The sequence below is a fragment of the Lepidochelys kempii genome, chromosome 1 (assembly GCF_965140265.1).
Source record: "Lepidochelys kempii isolate rLepKem1 chromosome 1, rLepKem1.hap2, whole genome shotgun sequence".
Classification (NCBI taxonomy): Eukaryota; Metazoa; Chordata; order Testudines; family Cheloniidae; genus Lepidochelys; species Lepidochelys kempii.
In genome coordinates this window covers 149,961,983-149,982,890 of record NC_133256.1, presented here as the reverse complement: position 1 = coordinate 149,982,890, position 20,908 = coordinate 149,961,983, and the positions used below count along the sequence as shown (strand labels likewise).

Sequence of the window (20,908 nt, the reverse complement as noted above, 5' to 3'; positions counted from 1 at the left end):
ACATGGAACTTATTGTTGCTTGGAGGTATAATGTACACCACCTTGAACCTTTTTTTTTTTTTGGTATCTAGTTTCTGTAGACTAGGATACTGCACACAAGTTGTTTAACATGCATTTTTATTATATTTGTTCTTTGTGTATTATGCCTTCTCAACAGTTTGAAATGCCATTTGTTCATCAGTGGATTTGTCCTTTCCATTTTGGTAAAACTTGTATTGTCCCTTTGTTTTCCCCTAGGTAACACTTCTGTTTATTTTCTTGGTTGTGCAGTGTTGTCATCAGTGATTTTGGCATAACTCTAGAAATCAGATTAGTTCGTTAACTTAACTCCCTCAATTAGTGACAGTTTGAATTTAAAAGACAGTAAGTGGAAAAGGTTCAGTAACATTAAAGGACAGTCAGAACATGTAACTAGCTCACTCTCATCCCCACTCATTTTTCACTAGAGACTTATGAATTGGTTAACAAAATATTACGGGTTCAAATTTTTTTTTTTACCAAATAGCTGAGCTGCTTTAAACTTTACAAAACTTCAAAATATTAAAAATTATGTAGTTTGAAATAATTTAAACTGTTTCATCCTTAAATGTGAACTATGCAGGCTGTTATTCTATTGTTTAAAACAACTGATTAGAGAGGTTTTAAAAATGGCTACTGCATATGATCAGTATATCCTTTTTTGTCTATTATCTCATTTGTGGCTCATGATATCCTAGCTCAGGCGTTTAACTGTAGTGGGATGAGTTAAAAAGAACTGAACTATTGTTATGAATTGCCCATCTCCTAGAGCAATGCAGTCAAATTTGAGAGAAACCAGGTGGTTTTAACAATTTATTGAAAGCTACAACAGCATCTAAATATGTGATCCTAGGCTAGAATTACAGCAAGTAAGTAAAATCTCACTCCTTGCTGGGTGGTCCCGTAAGGTATACTGGCTGCAGAGAGATTGAACCTTTTCCTGTCTAGAGTCTGTCACCACTCCACCACACAGAGAAGCTGTTAACACACACATATATACTCTAGGCTAGCAGTAGTTAATAGGCAGACCGCAGGCCAAATCCAGATCACCAGACACTTTGAACGGACACTGAAACCTTTTTATTTACATATTATTATCGTTGTTGTTGTTTTTTATTATTTTCTCCTGAGTCTGGACCTTGACTAGTCCTTGACTAAGAAATTTGGACCTTGACAAAAAATAATTGATACTTCTGCTCTAGGCTGCACATGCACCCTGTGACATGGACTTGTACAGAATGTCCAGACATGCCCAACCATGGCTCCCTTTGCTGGAAAACGCAAAACATGTACTAAAAAGATAAACATTAAAAACAAGAAGCGTAAAGGTGCCTCGCCTGGGAACACAGGAGCGTCTAAGGGTGTGGCCCGTATGGGGGCTCTCCAGTCCCCTAGCACTATAAAAACTTTAATTCTAAAATTATTTGATTTCACAATTTTAATTTTCACCATTACACTTACTTATCATAGGGGTTTTTTTTGTAATATGGTCATTTTCTTCTTTATTTAAAAGCAGTCTTAAAATAAAGGCTCTTCAAAATATATGAACCACTCTTATAAGTCAGATCTTCTGTATTACTAGAATAGTTTGTTTCTTTTGTTTGTTTTAATGGTTTATAATTTGTTCTGCATGAATTGCTCCCTGAATTGAAATGCATATGCTCCTGTGTTTCAGGTTGGAGAATTTGTTTACGTGGTGGAAGGAACATGTGGCATACCTTTGCCTTCAGGCTTGCTTCCTATGGATAGTCCAAATGTTCTGCGCATTAGCAGTACTTTAAAAGGTAAAGTAAATGAAAGGGGGAAAAATGAAACAGGGAAAACATCATCCTTTATAATGCTTTGAGCTCTCTGGCACGTAGGGGAAGGAAAATAAATACAGTAGGAAAGATGAGCCATTTTACAATGGAAGGAACCTTAGAAAGACATTGCAAAACAAACATGATCTAAAATTGTTCCTTTAGTCAGATGGTTTAGATTTTTTTTTTTTTTTTTTTTTTTTTGCTGCCCGACCTTTTTCAAATTAGAGGCTGCTTGTGAGCCTGCTGACCTGGTATGTCTCTGCAAGTAAACTAGAGTAAGTTTTCAGCTTGGCCATATCAATATTTTTCTATAGCTACTTTCTGAGATGCTTCAATCTTGTAGTACTGCAGCAGTAATTTGACACTACTTGAACCAGTACAAGCATCTCTTGCTTGTCTTAGAACTTTCCTAGATATGAAATACTGACACTCTGTATACACATTTGTTATGTCCTGATATGTAATCTGACACCTGTATTTCTTGGAGCACAATGAACTAGAGCCCAAATGTCTCAGCATGTCTCAGAAGTATCTCAATCAAAGAAATATGTAAGGCTCCTACTTTGAGTTCCTTATGGCTTGTCTACATGGTGTGGTGTTGTGTATCAGCTGCAATGCAAATTCTATTGTGCACCAGTGAGTTACTCACTAACTGACCTCTGAGGACCCTGTTGGTGTGCACTAAAAGTTCCCTAGTGCATGTTAACATCGTCCTGTTTCAAACAATACTATGTCATCTAGCATTAAGGAACTTTAGTGAGCACCAGCAGGGTCTTCGTGGACAGTTAGTTTAATGACATGCTGGTGTACATTGGAATTTACACTCCATCTGTTGCGCACTTGTGCACCGTCTAGACAAGTCTTTACTTACATTTATACAGCATTACATCCTTGAGATTTCATTACACCCTTAATTTAGCTTCTGGATCTCAAGGTGAGTTCTGGAGAACAATCCTGAAACTTTGTTCAATTAGTATTGTCCAAATCCACCTCCTTCAGGAGTTGTTTCTGTTTGTTAATGGGCTGGGAATCTATGGAGGCAAAAGTCAGAGGGAAAGGTTATTTACTTAGAATCTGTAATTCTTTGAGTAATTGTCTCTCTAGCTCTTTGTTCACTGAATATAGATCCACACAGCAAATTATCTGAAAAGTGACAGTTACTTGGGAAGTGACCTTTCTTTCATGGATTGTGATTCAGACACACTCTTGCATGGCCATTTAATGAGGTCTGACCAGCTCTGTCAGTATGGGACTATTTCTCATGTGGATAATGTGCCACCAAGAGACTCTGGGAGACAGGGACACCTTTAAATGCAATACAATCAAAGAGAAATACAGCATTTATTACACCAGTTTAAGAAAGATGAAATGTAACCATCTGTATTTAACCATCTCTAAACGATTGCTTTGGGCCTGTCTCTCTTTAAAATACATAATTTTTTAAACATACTCAATTTTTTGTGAGGAAAAATCAGCAGCTTGGACTGTAAACTCCTGAGATGATGCCCTCTAATTATAGCAAGGAGTATATTTATCTGCTGCTTTTGGAAGTGTGTTAATCATCGCCCACTTCTTGTTCTACAACACATACGGCCGTAGGTAATTCAAGACCTCTTTACACTATATGAACTTGATGGCTTACATGAGCTATACAGAGACCTTCTTTCCTCTGGGCAAGTTATCTAAAGAATTTGCTCTTTAACTCACTGTCTCTAAATAAATGCCAGTTAGATTCATTACTATAATATATAAAAATTGAAACCAAAGGGGAAAAATAAGGGGAAAGTCATGTCATGTGTTACAGTACCAATGACTGTGTTCCTATTAGGTACCTTTTAAAAGATTTAGCACATTGTAGCCCCTCAGACTGAGCCATCTGTAGCCAGGGAGTGCTGAGTTTCAGAATAATGTTGTCATTATGATAGCAGTAAAGTACAACATTTATAGTGAGCTCTAGGCTTTTACTGGTATTTTCTGCCCAGTGCCAGTTCCTGCCATGTTAATAACCTGTGAGTTCTTCAAATGCATCATTCTGAATTGAATAGTTCATGCCTCAGCCATTTTAAACCACATCAGGCTGAAACTTGAAGTACAGATTCACAGGTGGCATGTAAATGCTAAAACACTTTAATCTGCGCACTCTAATGCATGACTCTCTGATATGCTTTTTTGTGAGACTACAAGACTTTCCTTCATTCTTCTTCCCAGTAGCTTGTCTCTCATTCCTCTCAATACGGTTATTGAACATGCATTATCGAAACCCTGCTGTCTGGGTTAAGTATTCCATCAGGAGCTGTTCCTGCCTCGGCTGTTCATTGTGGTGATGGAACTTAGGTGAAGCCTGGAACAGCAGTGAAGAGGCACATGTCAACCATAAAACCCACTTTACTATGGGGCCTGGAGCCAACCAGCACAGCCCATGAGTGATCGTGTGTTTAAAACCTGGAATGGGTTGCTAGAAATCTGGGTTCCATTCCCATCTCTAGCACAGATTTCCTCTGTGACCTTGGACAAGTTATTTAATCTTGTTGTGTCTCACTTCCTCTGTTGTATGAGGATAAAACTCCCTTTCCGGTTGTCTTACCTATTTAGATTGTAAACCCTTTGGGGTAAGGGGATTGTCCCTTATTATGTGTTTGTACTGTGCTACCACAGAAAGGCCCCAATTTTAGCTGGGGGCTTTAGGTTCCAAGGTAGTATAAATAGATGTATTGCCTCACTCTATAATGGGAAGACATTTTGGAGATATGTTCCACAGTAGGTAGTGAGGGAGGTAGGGGTCTGTGTGTGTGTGAGTGTGTGTGTGTGTGTGAGAGAGAGAGAGAGATCTCAATAACTAACAGACAGCTGTGGAATTCACCTTCAGAAGATACTGAAACCACCACAAATTTTACTCCCTTCTTATCAGAATCCTATCACTTTGACCTAGCCTTCCCAACCGAACAACACTTACGAACAAATGGGAGGACGGTGGTAGGAACAATATTGATTGGGGAGGATAATTAGAAAGATATATATATTCACTGTGCTTTACTTTATAATTTGTAAGGACCTCTGACACCCCAGTGATGAGGCAGTATGAAAGCTTCAGTAGATTGTTGATAATTATTCCTCCCATAAATTTCATTAGATGAAAAGAAAATTAGTAAAAATATACCTTTTTGTTGATTATGAATAGGACCTTTCCATTTTGATTTCAATCTGTGTTTTCAGTCCTTTTTCCTGGTTGAAAGTTATAATTAGTCTAAAACTCAAAATAATATAGCAAAGCTTACATTGTTACATTAAACTATAAAGGAATTGAATTTAATATTTTTGCTTGTGTTCTGGGCTACTGAATAAAAAAGGCATACAGTTGTAATAGCAGCTGACAAATGGCTTTTTTTATTGCAGGTCGCAATGCAGTACAGCCAGTTCTGTGCTTGAAATGCAGTCTCACTGATATTCTTGAAGAAAAGCTGAAGATTCCATTGATTAATGAAGCTAGGGAGAAGGCTCTGGCCATTGCAGCACAGCAGCAGATGTCAACTCTCGAACACGAGCGAAGAAAGGTCACAGGAACACTGGAGAGCAGCAGTGTTCGAGTTGCAGTTGCAGCCTTAGGGCTGTCCAAAATTGAGGTAAAAAACACAGTAAATCTAGCAGAATATTGCATAGCTTCTCTTTATTTGTGAGACTGGGTTTGTTAAATTTCAGAAAGTACCATCAAATACGTAAAGAAGTTATGGCTCTCTCTCTCACACACACGCGCGCACGCGCACACAGATATTATTTTGTTTGTTCTCAAGGACATCACAGTACTGTTTTTGAATTTTTTTGAAAAAACAAAAACCCAAACTCCTCAAAAACAAGTGACATCAGTTCAGTTAGTCTGTGCTGTGTGATTCTTCTCTGAAAACGTGACTGTAAAAGTTTCCAAACTCCATGTAACAGATCTAATTATTGGTATCCTCTTTTCTGTGAATTTGTAATGGTTTCCTTTTCTTTATTCCATTACCATGAGCTACTGTTTAACCATAAGCGTATTCAAACAGGATTCATAAGAAACAAGGAACATATGCTAAGCAGGTAGTATAGATATGCTGTCAAGAGACTCTGTGACCTCCTTGTACCCTAAATGTTACTAAATTGCATTTATCCATTGATAACTTAGACATGCACAGTGTGTTTGTCACATTTGTGAACTGATATCTTAGCAAGAACATCATAGCATTTTTGAAAAAGTAAAATCTTATAAGCAGTGAAGTGTAGTTTAGATCTTCTAGCTTTATTGTGGTAGACTTAAGGACTTCAATCCTACTTAGTTTAACAAAGAGAAGGCTGGATGACTTGATGACTTGATTACAGTCTGTAAGTACCTACACAGGGAACTAATATTTATAATAGGCTCTTAATTTTAACAGAAAAAGGTATAACAGGATCCAATGGCTGGAAGCTGAAGCTAAACAAATTAATACTGGAACTTGGTCATAAATTTCGCAAAAAGAAAAGGAGTACTTGTGGCACCTTAGAGACTAACCAATTTATTTGAGCATAAGCTTTCGTGAGCTACAGCTCACTTCATCCGATGCATACTGTGGAAAATACAGAAGATGTTTTTATACACACAAATCATAAAAAAATGGGTGTTTATCACTACAAAGGTTTTCTCTTCCCCCACCCCACTCTCCTGCTGGTAATAGCTTATGTAAAGTGATCACTCTCCTTACAATGTGTATGATAATCAAGGTGGGCCATTTCCAGCACAAATCCAGGGTTTAACAAGAACGTCTGAGGAACCGGGGGTGGGGGGTAGGAAAACAAGGGGAAATAGGTTACCTTGCATAATGACTTAGCCACTCCCAGTCTCTATTCAAGCCTAAGTTAATTGGAATTCATTTGCAAATTGGATACAATTCAGCAGTCTCTCTCTGGAGTCTGGTTTTGAAGTTTTTCTGTTGTAATATCGCAACTTTCATGTCTGTAATCGCGTGACCAGAGAGACTGAAGTGTTCTCCAACTGGTTTATGAATGTTATAATTCTTGACATCTGATTTGTGTTCATTTATTCTTTTACGTAGAGACTGTCCTGTTTGACCAATGTACATGGCAGAGGGGCATTGCTGGCACAAGATCTCTATCAAGCATTCTTACAACTACAATACCCACCTGCGGAAGTGAAGAAGCAGATTGATAGAGCCAGAAGAGTTTCCAGAAGTCACCTACTACAGGACAGGCCTAACAAAGAAAATAACAGAACGCCACTAGCCGTCACCTGCAGCTCCCAACTAAAACCCCTCCAACGCATTATCAAGGATCTACTACCTATCCTGAAGGATGACCCAACACTCTCACAAATCTTGGGAGACAGGCCAGTCCTTGCCTACAGACAGCCCCCCAACCTGAAGCGAATACTCACCAGCAACCACATACCACACAACAGAACCAATAACCCAGGAACCTATCCTTGCAACAAAGCCCGTTGCCAACTGTGCCCACATATCTATTCAGGGGACACCATCACAGGGCCTAATAACATCAGCCACACTATCAGAGGCTCGTTCACCTGCACATCTACCAATGTGATATATGCCATCATGTGCCAGCAATGCCCCTCTGTCATGTACATTGGTCAAACTGGACAGTCTCTACGTAAAAGAATAAATGGACACAAATCAGATGTCAAGAATTATAACATTCATAAACCAGTTGGAGAACACTTCAATCTCTCTGGTCACACGATTACAGACATGAAAGTTGCGATATTACAACAGAAAAACTTCAAATCCAAACTCTAGCCAGAGACTGCTGAATTGGAATTCATTTGCAAATTGGATACAATTAACTTAGGCTTGAATAGAGACTGGGAGTGGCTAAGTCATTATGCAAGGTAACCTATTTCCCCTTGTTTTTTCCTACAAACCCCCCCCCCCCCCCCACTGTTCCTCAGGCGTTCTTGTTAAACCCTGGATTTGTGCTGGAAATGGCCCACCTTGATTATCATACACATTGTAAGGAGAGTGATCACTTTAGGTAAGCTATTACCAGCAGGAGAGTGGGATGGGGGGAGAGAAAACGTTTTGTAGTGATAAACACCCATTTTTTCATGATCTGTGTGTATAAAACATCCTCACTGCATTTTCCTCTCTATGCATCGGATGAAGTGAGCTGTAGCTCACGAAAGCTTATGCTCAAATAAATTGGTTAGTCTCTAAGGTGCCACAAGTACTCCTTTTCTTTTTGCGAATACAGACTAACACGGCTGTTACTCTGAAACCGGTCATAAATTTGTAACAGTGAGAACAATTAATCGTTGGAACAATTTACCAAGGGCTGTCAAGACTAGATGTTTTTCTAAAAGGTTTGCTCTAGGAATTATTTCACGGAAGCTCCGTGGCGTTTGTTATACAGGAGGTTAAACTAGATGATCACAATGGTCCCTTCTGGCCTTGGAATCTATCAATCTATTGTTGAGAGACATTCCATCAGGAATTGGATCATTTCTCTTGTAGTAGTGTTACTGAACTTGTAAAGACCTGGAGAATGATATGTTAATTTTTTTAAAAGTCAAATTTTAGTATCTGAGTAAATCCAGAATATCTACAATGTCACTGAACATACAAGCACAGTTCCATTATGAAAATAAAATGTAACTGTGTATCAATGATGATCCAGGTCCTGGGCTGTATAATTTAGCTCCCTCTGGATCTTGGAGCCATCTGACCATCAGGTAGATCCCTGGACAGCTCTCTGTTATGCCAGCCTTGTAGCCATACCCTGTTTTCTCTGGATGTGTCCCCAGTGCTCTGCAGTGGAGGGTAGCACAGATATTGCTAAAGCAGCCTTCTGCCACTAGAGGATTCCCCTATACAAGGGAAATCCTTTACTTAGCAGTTAAATTGGCTGTAACATTCCTTTGTGCTGCCAGAGCTATACAAGGCAGTCTTAATGGGCCGAAGAGCCTGCCTTTTACATAATATCTAATTCAATAGGTTAAATATTGGTATGGGAATTGTGGTCTTCTCCCCTGTGTTCGAGAGCATTAAGGTACAGTATACATTAGTGCAAATAGTCTTATGAATAGTAACTGTGGTTACTGAAAGAAAAAGCGAGAAAAATACCATATAATAGTAAAGCAAATGAAGCTGTTAAGCTGTTATGTGTGTGTGAATATATGGATTGTGGTGAGGAGAGGGGTACAAAGACAACTCCCACTCCTAGGTCCCCAAGGAAATTACCCAATCTCTGTGTCTTTCACTTTATGAAGTTTTCTTTTAAACACTAATATTGCAAATTAATATGTATAAAATAAGAATAATCTACACTTTATCCATCCATTTACAGTGTGTTCCTCACCATGGGGTGAAATCCTGACTCCATAGGACTCCGATTTATGATAGGGGGGCATGATATATATCCATGGTATCTAGCCTTAAATTTCTTCCTCTAGGATGCTAGCTAATCACTTGCTGTTTCACTCGTTTTTTGAGTGCTTCACACATAATGCTTCTGTACCTTTTAATTCATACTGCACAAAGAATCTGCTGTACTGGAGCATTAGCTCTGGATTTAGTCAGGCCTGGGAAGAAAGTGGGAGTAATTTTAGTGTCTTGTACCAGTAGTCATGCTAAAACCTAGTGAGAGTCCTAATATGATTTGAAGCTTAGGGTGGTTGATGAGAATCAAGATTAGGTAAGATGTCAAAATATTTGAAATGTCACATTTGAGAATCAATAATAAAAAAGTATGAGGTGAATATAATATGCAGAGAGAGCCCTTTTCCTTGCGCCGGAAATATTCTTTTGGCAAATATTACTCCAAGAGAAATATCATGGAGCTTAGTTTTGATGCAGAAGAGATTTATTTAATGGAGAAATATATTGGTTTTAATCTATTTGGTAAACCACTGTAAGGTTTAAACTCCGAAAAGCGATCATAATAAATTCTGTCATAAATTCACATTTATTGGTCACATAAAAACAGTTTATAGTGTAGAAATTATGAAAGAGTTTATTGAAGAAGCTTGTGAGTAGAGTTATGTTTTACAATTTAGTCTGAAGCTCAAGGGCTACATTCTGGTTTGATGTCTGAATTACCTAAAAAATCTGTAGTTTGGCAAAATTTATATAGATTTGTGAAGTCATTTAGAAAGGATTTTATAGATTAGTACATAAGTAAAGAAGCTTTTGCTACAGATCCAATTACATGTATGAACAGAAGGCGAGTGCTATCTACATTATTATTGCTTGCCATCCCTACTTTGGTACCTCTAAAACCGAAATGATGTAGATCTTTATTCTTAGTAATGGTTGTGTTTGCCTTTTATTTTGTAATTCCGTTAAGGAGCACAGTTGTAACTGAAGAACTTGTCCTTGGAAGTCAAAGTAAAAATGCAGGTTCATGTCTGTACAGTATGTGACCTTCACCCTTACACATAGATGGCTGAATGTCCTCTCTATTTTTGGACCACTTTGCTAAAAATTTTCCTTGTAATTATTTCTTCTTATCATACAAAGAGCAGTTTATGCTGAGTCCCTGGCAATTGTGTTTATTAGAGGAATAATGCATCTTTTCCTCTCTCCAGTGAAACCCTGTTTATTTTCTTATGCTATTGTGCTCTTGGCCAAAAGCTCTAAATCAGGATTGGCACAACATTGTACAGGCAGTGCACAAACAAAGTATAGGAAGAGACAGTCCCTAACCCTTGAGAGCTTGGGATCTAATGAACACAGAAACAAAAAAATGGGCGAGAGGAAAGGGATATAACATACAGATAAATGATCGAGGTGATGATCATTATGTGAATGTTTTTATTAATGGCGAGTGATGGAAAATTGTAGGGGGGAGTTTATATAAACAAAGATAATAGGAGGAAAGGGAAGGTGAACACTGAAGAGAGGAAAGAATGGAATGGAGCAGGGCAGGCTGGGAGGGCTGCTAGAGAAGGGAGTGCGATGAGTGGAGGAAGCAAGAGGGCGGGGGAGGGTCAGAAAATCAACAAACACTAAGAAATATCCAGAATCCATAGTGTAAAATGTACTCTGCTGTCATCACTAGTTCTGAGAGCCGTGTAGGTCTGGAAATGCAGGTGGGGCCCCAACACGGTCCCTTCCCTGTTTTGGATCTGCATTGCTGCCCTCTGTCCCCAGTGATTGGCTCAGCCTTAAGAAGCACCTGCTTGTCCTCCTCTTACCCCATATAGCTGTGTGGAAAGGGTTCTTGGGACCCAATGCCTGATTAAGTCCTAGCTGAGTGAAGTAATGTTAGGGATCCAGCTGAGGCTCTCCCATCCTCCAGCTTTTGTGCTGGAGTCTCTGTTCCTGGGAGCTTTCAGCTCTTTCTCTTGGGGATGCTGGATTTTTGTGACCTGGTGCCTTGGGATGGTGCGAGTAAGCATTTACACTCTGCTGGAGTTCTGGTCGAGGGGAGGTGATCAAGGGGTTCTATCTTGGTCTTTATCCAGCCTCACCACTGCTCTGCTACCCTGACTCAGACGATTGTAGGAGTCCTCTGTTACAGATGCTTGGCTCTGACCATGGCTCTTCTCTCACCTTCCCCCTCAGTCATGTGACTCTAAGAGGGCATTTTAAACAGTACATTTTAAACAACAATAACAAAAGAGATCTTGGTTCTCAAATTCTGGTCTCAGTTGCCTTTTTAGAAATGAGATCATAATCGGGCCCATAATCTTTTTTGTCCCACTGCTCAGTGTTTGTCTTCTATCAAAGTGAAAGGATGGGTGTGTGTGTGTGTGTGTGTGTGTATGTATGTATACACACATATATACACACACACAGTCTTTTATAGAAAAGGATCCTAGAATTTTTCATAGTTAATTGCAGGCTATACACAAAACCACAAATAAACTATATAGATTTTACTCCATCATTCAGGCAGCATCTGTTGATGTACAGTGAAAGAGGGTACAATGTCCTCATTTCGGAGAACCTTTGAGCACAAAAAAACTGAGAGTCAGAGTATAAAGTCGTTTTATTAGAGAGGGGTTAGAAGTCATAGGCCAGAAGGAACAAAGAGAGTTAAAATGAGATTTGAAAATCGTCAGAGAGACCATTAGGTCCAGGGAAGCTCCCACACTGCCTCAGTCACCTGTAGCAGAAGAATCTACAATGCACAGAAAAGGGGGATGGGATACTTGGGGAGCAAACAGGATGGGCTGCAAAACAGAAAAAGTCAGAAAGACAAGAGTGGCTACTCTTCAGAGAATATTAATAAGTTAATGAAGTCTGATGCTTGTAACAAAGCCTATTTTTCTATCTGCTCATACTGCAAACTCACCCGGGAACTGAAAGTCAATTATGTTCTTCACCAGTAATAAACATTTCACATTTTGGAACATCATTAGCAGTTACTTTGATGCATGTGCCAGAATAAAATGTGCCTTGCTCTCTTACAGTTGTATTGGCTGTACAGTGATAACTGGAGTAAAAATTAGTAAACGTTTGTGTTTATCGCTAAATAAGCAGATATGATTTGGAATACATATAAGGGGAACAGATCCGTTGAATAACAAGGTACATTTTGTCACCCTTTCAGTGTTAACTACTCCTTATCTCCCCCCACTCCTCCTTACATAAAAGTTTCAGGCTTCCTAGCTGTCACCTCTCTTGGGCAGAGATTTGCATCAGTCTGTTTCTCGAGACTGGGGGCTTAGGCTTGCAGTCCATCTGTGCTTCACTGTGATTTCCCCAACAGGTCTGACTGGGTCCAACATCTGTGGCTAACCTTTCTCCAGGGGCTACACCCAGTTACCAACAAGCCATCACAAAGGCCCTAGCAAAATATATTTATACTTAGGATAAAAACATTACATAGTAAACATATAAAAAATAATGTTCCTGTGTGTATCCTAAAAGCTTATCAGAGATCACCTGTCGGTCTTATGGGGTCCAAGTAAGTCAAGGTCTTTTCAACCCTACCACAAGGATTGGGGCCCCCCTTGGGCAGGCAGAAGGTCCTGTCTGTTTGCTCAATCAAAAGAAAGCCTTATGTTTGCTTAAACTCAGTCTTTTATATTAAAAGCATCTTCTTTGTCCCTTGGTCTCTGATACCTTTCTGGAGTTGTTTACAGTTTCAGCAACTAGCCTTAATCAGCCCCCACAGTTTTTAGTTCCTGGAGGAGTTGTGGTAAGCTTTCTTCTCCTGCAGTTGCATATAGTCCTTGGCTAACAATGGTACGTAAACCATTCACAAACTTAATACAATATGTTCACACAAAGACATTGCATGCTCTTGCAATATCTGTCCCACCTTTTACATAGTTTTTTTTTTCTGAATATGACTGTACTTTGAATCAACAAGTATTAGCCTTAAAAAAAATGATGATATTGATCTAGGTATGACAGTCAAAATGTTTACCACCTTTAATAAAGTTTGATAATTTCATATCTCATGTCAGAGATGTTTTTCTCATATTTTAAAAATAGGGGAGAAATGTGAGCATGGACCCCCCAAAATACTTAAATGCATATGAAAATCATAATTTCTTCAAGATCAGCACAATCTATCTCTATATGTTCAGTGTTTCCACTGAAAAAATTGCTACCAAATAATTACATTATTACTAAATTTATCTGGGTTTCTCCAATTATATTGAATTTCTGACTTCAGTAAAATGTTGGACAATCATCTGATACCACTAGCATCCAAGCTATGGCTGCCAATTTGTTATCCAAATACGCCATAGATTTGGAGACTGAATAAACAGAGGGATTTATTTGTTCAGTTCTGTGACTCCTATCGTAAACAATAAAGATGAGCACTCTTATTCCAAGCTGCCTCACTGATTTAAAAATAATACCACTTCTGCCCTGGGACAGGCTAGTTGGAATAGGTTATTGCTACTGTCAGATAAATGATTTGTTTCAACTGTTGAATTTTGCGGGTATTGTCAGTGTATTTCCAGCCTCAAATAAAAGAAAGTAGATAATGAAGTCATCCAATTTGTTACCTCAAGAAGCAACTCTGCTTGTCCCATTTGTAAATATGTCCTGAAAAAATACATAGTACCAAAAAATATTGAATTTTCTGTTTAAGTAAGTAATGCCTTAGTCATACATGACTATCCAGTTATGTTTCATGGAGAAGGGATTTTGAACATACTCATACATTTTTATATATTGTTGTTTGAGTAATCGTATATTAGCAATTGAAGTTTAACAAAGGGCCCCACATCTGCTTTAAGGTTTCATAGAAGTTTAATCTCTCCCTCGAAAAAATGCAGAATAAAGCATATAGGCTGTGTTCTGCCTTGTCCTGCTTGAATTATTGATTCAAACAGTACTTGACAGTATCCCTTTTAATAATGATAATCCTATTTAGCATCTAACTTTTTGGATTTTTCTCCTTCACAAATCCATTCCATAATTAAAAAATGCAATGCAATGCATTTCTTCCGTCAACAATTGTGCACATTTTCTACTATCTTTAGTAAGAGTTGTAACATTAGCACAGGGAGAAGATAGATCTTAAAGTATGAATAATATTGTGTCTGACTTCACTAATAAAAGGATCAATTTTAAATTCAGATTCACTTTTATGAATTCCCTCTACAATGTCCCACTGTTGGGAAGGATGTGCCTTGGCACAATGGGACATAGCATTATTTAAAAGCAGTAGCAATTGCGGATAGACACATGTCCTTCCCACCCAGCTGAGTATTTGAAGCAGTAGAAAAAACAGGTTGGATGCCTCTCACCACATATAGCTTAACAACGGTTTCCCTATACCATAAACTTGTATAATTTAGGGAATGGAGAGGGAGCTGTAAAAGCTGTATTGAGAAAACTGGCAAAAATGACCAATGATGATGAACAAATTTTTAAGCTTAGGTATATGCTGGTGATGTATGAGGAAAATTGGGAAAACCAATGTTTCATGCTCCTCTTCAATACCCTTTGTTGAAAGAAGGAGCGGTTGGATGATGGCATCTTTATGGGGCAGAGTTTACATGAAAACCTTGACTCTTGAGTTGCCATGGTTTCTCACTGTTGTGGAGTTGAATTCTAAAACTATTTCAAGTTGTTATGTACTCAGACCATGATATAGATACCTGCTTAATATCCCTACATAAAAGTAGATGAAATCTACAACATTACTGAAATGTCACTTTAAAAGGACCTTACAGTTTTCAGTGCAATATTTGTGGCCTCACGTCTGTTTCATAAGCTGCTGCTTGAGAGAACTTGGTAAGATGAGCACAGCTCAAACCTGCAGAAAGGGTACAACACTGAGATGCTTCATTTCTGATTACTCACATGATTTGAACTTAATGTTCAGAAATTATTGCATCCCTGATTGTGAACCCAGAGAAATGAGAAAGTGGAGTATGCTAATAAAGTTTGTGAATGATACAAAGCTGGGAGGTATTGCCAATTGAGAGAAGGATCGGGATATCATACAGGAGGATCTGGATGACCTTGTAAACTGGAGTAATAGTAATAGGATGAAATTGAATAGTGAGAAGTGTAAGGTCATGCATTTAGGGATTAATAACAAGAATTTTAGTTATAAGCTGGGGACGCATCAATTAGACGTAATGGAGGAGGAGAAGGACCTTGGGATGACTATGAGCCGCCAATGTGATATGGTCAAGAAGAAAGCTAATGCAGTCTTGGGATGCATCAGGCGAGGTATTTCCAGTAGGGATAAGGAACTGTTAGCACCATTATACAAGGCACTGGTGAGACCTCACCTGGAGTGCTGTGTGCAGTTCTGGTCTCCCATGTTTAAGAAGGATGAATTCAAACTGGAACAGGTACAGAGAAGGGCTACTAGGATGATCTGAGGAAAGGAAAACCTGTCTTATGAAAGGAGGCTCAAGGAGCTTGGCTTGTTTAGCCTAACCAAAAGAAGGCTGAGGGGAGATATGATTGCTCTCTATAAATAAATACCGGAGAGGGAGAGGAATTATTTAAGCTCAGTACCAATGTGGACACAAGAACAAATGGATATAAACTGGCCATCGGGAAGTTGACTTGAAATTAGACCAAGGTTTCTAACTGTCAGAGGAGTGAAGTTCTGGAATAGCCTTTCAAGGGAAGCAATGGGGGCAAAAGATCTATCTGGCTTCAAGATTAAACTCGGTAAGTTTATGGAGGAGATGGTCTGATGGGATAACATGATTTTGGCAATTAATTGATCTTTAACTATTCATGGTAAATAGGCCCAATGGCCTGTGATGGGATGTTAGATGGAGTGAGATCTGAGTTACTACAGAGAATTCATTCCTGGGTATCTGGTTGGTGAATCTTGCCCAGATGCTCAGGGTTCAGCTGATCGCCATATATTTGGGGTCAGGAAGGAATTTTCCTCCAGGGCAGATTGGAAGAGGCCCTGGGAGTTTTTCGTCATCCTCTGTAGCATGGGGCACAGGTCACTTGCTGGAGGATTCTCTGCACCTTGAAGTTTTTAAACCATAATTTGAGGACTTCAGTAGCTCAGACATAGGTGAGAGGTTTATTGCAGGAGTGGGTGGGTGAGATTCTGTGGCCTGCATTATGCAGGAGGTCAGACTAGATGATCATAATGGTCCCTTCTGACCTTTTAATATCTATAAGTCTATCTATAACAAGGACTATTTTTGAAGTATGGTTACTTTCTGACATTATTTGCTGAACTAGCTGGTAACTGCTGACCATGGCAGTATGGTAGAGATACCGTAATATTTGATAGGACATGCTACTTTTGAGTAATTTAATGTATTAAATCATTAAAGTAATACTGTGATGCCGCCATAGTTTAAGTCAAGTTTAGTTTTTTGGTATGATGGTTGAATGCATACACTGAATTCAAGCTAGTCACCCATTAATATTGTGTTGATCAGAAATCCAAAAATGCCTTTTACCAAAAGTAAGAATGTTTGTTTTTGTCCTGAAAATTCCTTGTACTCCCTCTGATTCATAAACCTCACTAAAGTATCTTGGAAATATCACTTTATCTCAGTTTTAATTGATTACTTATAAAGCAGTATGCAAACTCCTCCACTCCCCACAAGAAATGTTTGTCACTTTATTGGACTTCCCTTGTTCTTATCGTTGTTCAGCAATTCTGAAGACTTGGTGAAAAAATTCCATAAGTTTCCAGTTCAGAGTAGCAAGTTAAAAAAATTCATTATTGTTTTAGTATATTTTCTTTTTCCTTTCTTATCTTCCTTGAAAAGCTTTAAAGAGTTACAGTTTGTTTCTGAGCAATGTGAGAACACTTTCAGGCACATGTAAGGAGGCTTGTAGATCACAAAATTTGTTCACATCTGTAAGAGAAAGAGTTTCCAGATTCATTTTATCCATTTGATTCACTATTTTGCAACTTAGAATTAATTGTATGGGGAACCCATCTGTAGTAATATTTGCAAAAGTTAATAATCAGCTATTCTACCTGTTTAATTATACACCCTTATTTTGTTTCAGTCTGAGTCTCTAAAACAGAATGTATTTACTTTTAAAGTCTTTATTATGGTTGCACTTATTCAGACTTATATATTGTTCCTTTATTTGCAGAGAGATGCACTGTATAAGCCTACTAAATACCCCCCAAAGTTAAAATCTGTGGACTACAGTATTGAAGTGAGCATGCCAGAATATTTTGAAATCCCTGAGAAACTCTCTATTCCCATGTCAGCAACAAGCAGAGTTAATTTTAAAGCCTTTTCAGAGGAAGACCATCAGGCTGTGAAAGCAACAGGTAATAAGCAATTTATTATTTGAACTGCAACTGATAACTTTGCATCCTTAAATTGTCTCCCTCTCCCAATTCTTTCCCACTATATCCACAAAAGTTATATCTACACAGCATTTTGGAGCGAGTAGCAGCAAGCCTCTCAACCCAGGTGTTCCACAATGGCCCATCTGATTTTAATAGTTTTTTTGGATGGGTGGGGGTTCATAAGTTCAGAACAAACATTTCAAAGTCATAAAGCAAAGCTTACTTATTTTCTTATAGCGTGGAATATGGACATTTTCAAGTGAGATTAGCGCATATTCAGCAACTTACAAATATTTCAGAAAGTCTAAACACTAAATATTTTCTCAGAAGACTAATACCTATTTTGAGCAAAACTAACATACAGGTGAACAGGTTTGGTCTCCAGCTTTGAGTTTGTTAGTTCTTAGCTAATGCCTGCAGCCTGGGCAAGAACTGGCATCTGGCCTGCCAGCCTCACAGTCTCTGCCTTATTGCTTTCTAACTCTTACCTTTTCCACTGAGATTTTAAATATTTTCTCTATTGCGCAGAACCTTTTGAATTTCAGTCTCCCTCTGCTATTAATTTTTTACAACTTTGAAAATGTGTTAATTACTTTTATAAAACATTTTGAGCAGTTGGTATAGAAATCTTATTTTTCAGTTTGCTGTAATTTATGTGTCATGATATCTAGGCGTAGGTATAGTCATGTGTAATAATAACAGGAAACCAGTGCTGATGTAGCTTTTTGATTCAAGTTGCAGTATATTTCTTGTCATCAGCTCGTGCTAGTGAAAGGCAGTTGGGAGCCTTCGAAGGGTTACGTTCGCATTGTCCTGGAACCTTAAAACTCTCTCTGTTCTGTGAGAAGTGAATATTGTCTACAGACCATTGATTGAGAACTGCTGGCCTGACTAGTCATTAAGATATTACATATGTGCAGCATAGGTCTGACAATTAAATTTCCCTTTTGTCTTTCTTTTCTTAAGAAAACAAAAAGCATAAAACAACAACTACCCATTCACATTAATATTTACAATATGGTCCCAACTAGGGTTTGAATTTCATGCTTCATTGAGATTTAGCGAGTTTTGCAAGTATAGTTCACTCACTGACAAAGTGAAAAGGATGGGAAAGGAGTGAGTGGCATTATTGCTACTGTCATTTTTCTCCAAGGCTGTGTTACCCGGATTGCAACGCATACAAAAAACAACAGCTGAGGATAGCAGGAACAGGGGAAAAAAACCCATGGAAAGTTAATTTTTAATCTCCTGTATGACTGTGTTCTGTGTGTTTCAATGAGAGATTTATACCCTCTCCTACCCAGATTTATCCCAGCAGTAATTCCTGGTCAGATAGGCCAGCCAGAGACAGGCCAGGCTGTGTATTGTGAGGTTACAAAAGAGGAGGGTCCTTGCAAGTCTCTGCTAAAATCTAAGGGCCTGATCTGGTGAACAGACCCTTGAAATCATTGAGACTCTATGCATGAGTAATGAGTGGTGAATGTTGGTCTGTTTACAGGAAAAACCCTTAGGCATGATGAACACCTAGTCACCTGATAAATATGCTGATAAATTATTTCTGATAGCTTATTTCTTCTATTTTTAATTTTTACACCAAACCTAGTGAAGGACCTTAGCACTCAATAAAGACTGTTTACATGCAAAATTTGAAGACTTATTTGCTCAGCCATTTTCAAATTATTGATCAGCAAAGAAAGTCTTCAGATGTTATATTAGGAACATAGTAATTGCCATTCTGGATCAGGCCAGTGGTCCACCAAGTCCAGGGTCATGTTTCTGAGAGTGTCCATTACCAGATGATTCACAAGAAGGTGCAAGAAACTCCAGGGTGATTAATTTAAGAGCAACCTTCCTATAGGGAAAGTTTCCTCCTAACCCTTTGCTTAGAAGTTGGCTTATGTCCTAAAGCAGGGGAGTTCATATCCCATCCAAAGTATATGCATAGTCGTTCCCCCTGCCAAACCTTTCATTCTTCAGTAGCTTTGAAATGTTGAACTTGGCCTTTAAAATTTCATTCTTTTTAGAGTTCCTTGAGGGTAGTGCTAAAACACAAATACTATCAACAATCTTCATCTGTATCTCAAGCTACAATAATACAAATAATAATAACAATAATAAAACTTCCATTCTGCCACTGCAGTTATAATCTTGTACTGAATAGACTGGTTTATACTTCTCTTGTATCCTCTGGAATGGGGAACTTCATATTTCCTGTGCCAAGGTGGCCTTTTTGTTATTTCTTTTGGTTTCTGGAACAGTAAGCAAGAGTATGTCCTATCTTCTCTTCTTGAATTTTTATAAAAACAAAAAGAAAAGGAGGACTTGTGGCACCTTATTGGTTACTCTAATAAATTGGTTAGTCTCTAAGGTGCCACAAGTCCTCCTTTTCTTTTTGCGAATACAGACTAACACGGCTGTTACTCTGAAACCTATAAAAACAAAGTAGCCTTTTGTCCAGGTCATATGTATTTACCTATAGTGATTTTACAGCTGTTTTTGAACTGGTCAATCTCATTGTTATTGTTTTTCCTTTCATAAGCATTAATCTGAAACCTAGGGTATGTCTTCACTACCCACCGGATTGGCAGGCAGCGATAGATCCAGCGGGGATCGATTTATCATGTCTAGTCTAGATGCGATAAATGGACCCCCGAGCGTTCTCCCATTCACTCCTGTACTCCAGCACCGCGAGAGGCGCGGGCAGAGTCTACGGGGGAGTGGCAGCAGTCGGCTCACCGCGGTGAAGACACCACGGTAAGTCGATCTAAGTATGTCAACTTCAGCTATGTTACTCACGTAGCTGAAGTTGCATAACTTAGATTGACCCCCCCCCCAGTGTAGACCAGGGCCTAAATTCACCCTGTATAAATGTGATGTGAAATAATTATCCAGGCATAATAATTCTTGTGGAAGTTCACATAACTTTGTAATTTATGAAGATAAGTGCAAAGGGTGAACAATTGTCATATAATTGGTATGATCTGTATGTGTTCTGTCTCTTTTGTCAGCTGCTCGTGTTATGTTTTAAATGGGAAGTAATCAACAATTGTTTGTCTATATGAGGAAACTGAATGGAATAGCTACTGAGGAATAAGTTATTACACAACAGCTATTCCAGAATATTTGCCTGTGTGGACATTCTATGCCAAAATATAAGTCACTTCATTCCAGAATAATTATTGTGCTTTGGAAGTTCACTAATTATTCCAAAATAAATGTGATTTTATTCTGGAATAGAGTGTCTACGTGGGTAGCCATTCCAAAATAGCTGTTCCAGTCAATTTCCTCATATAGACAAGTCCTAAGAAATGAGGTAGTAACATGATCCATAATACCTGCAAGAGTACACCATCAAGCTATCAGACAAGGAAAATGGCCTAAATGTCACA

At 38.5% G+C, this 20,908-nt stretch overlaps 1 protein-coding gene across 3 annotated transcripts in view; it reads left to right on the top strand.

Moving 5' to 3' along the window:
• CFAP47 (cilia and flagella associated protein 47) overlaps positions 1–20,908 on the top strand; it is a 636,073-nt gene that overhangs the window by 263,467 nt on the left and 351,698 nt on the right. For all 3 annotated transcript variants that reach the window (XM_073358068.1, XM_073358073.1, XM_073358080.1), the window contains 3 exons: positions 1,694–1,802; positions 5,214–5,440; positions 17,315–17,498. In XM_073358068.1, the coding sequence (XP_073214169.1) occupies positions 1,694–1,802; positions 5,214–5,440; positions 17,315–17,498 (520 nt within the window). The remainder of the gene's footprint in view (positions 1–1,693; positions 1,803–5,213; positions 5,441–17,314; positions 17,499–20,908) is intronic.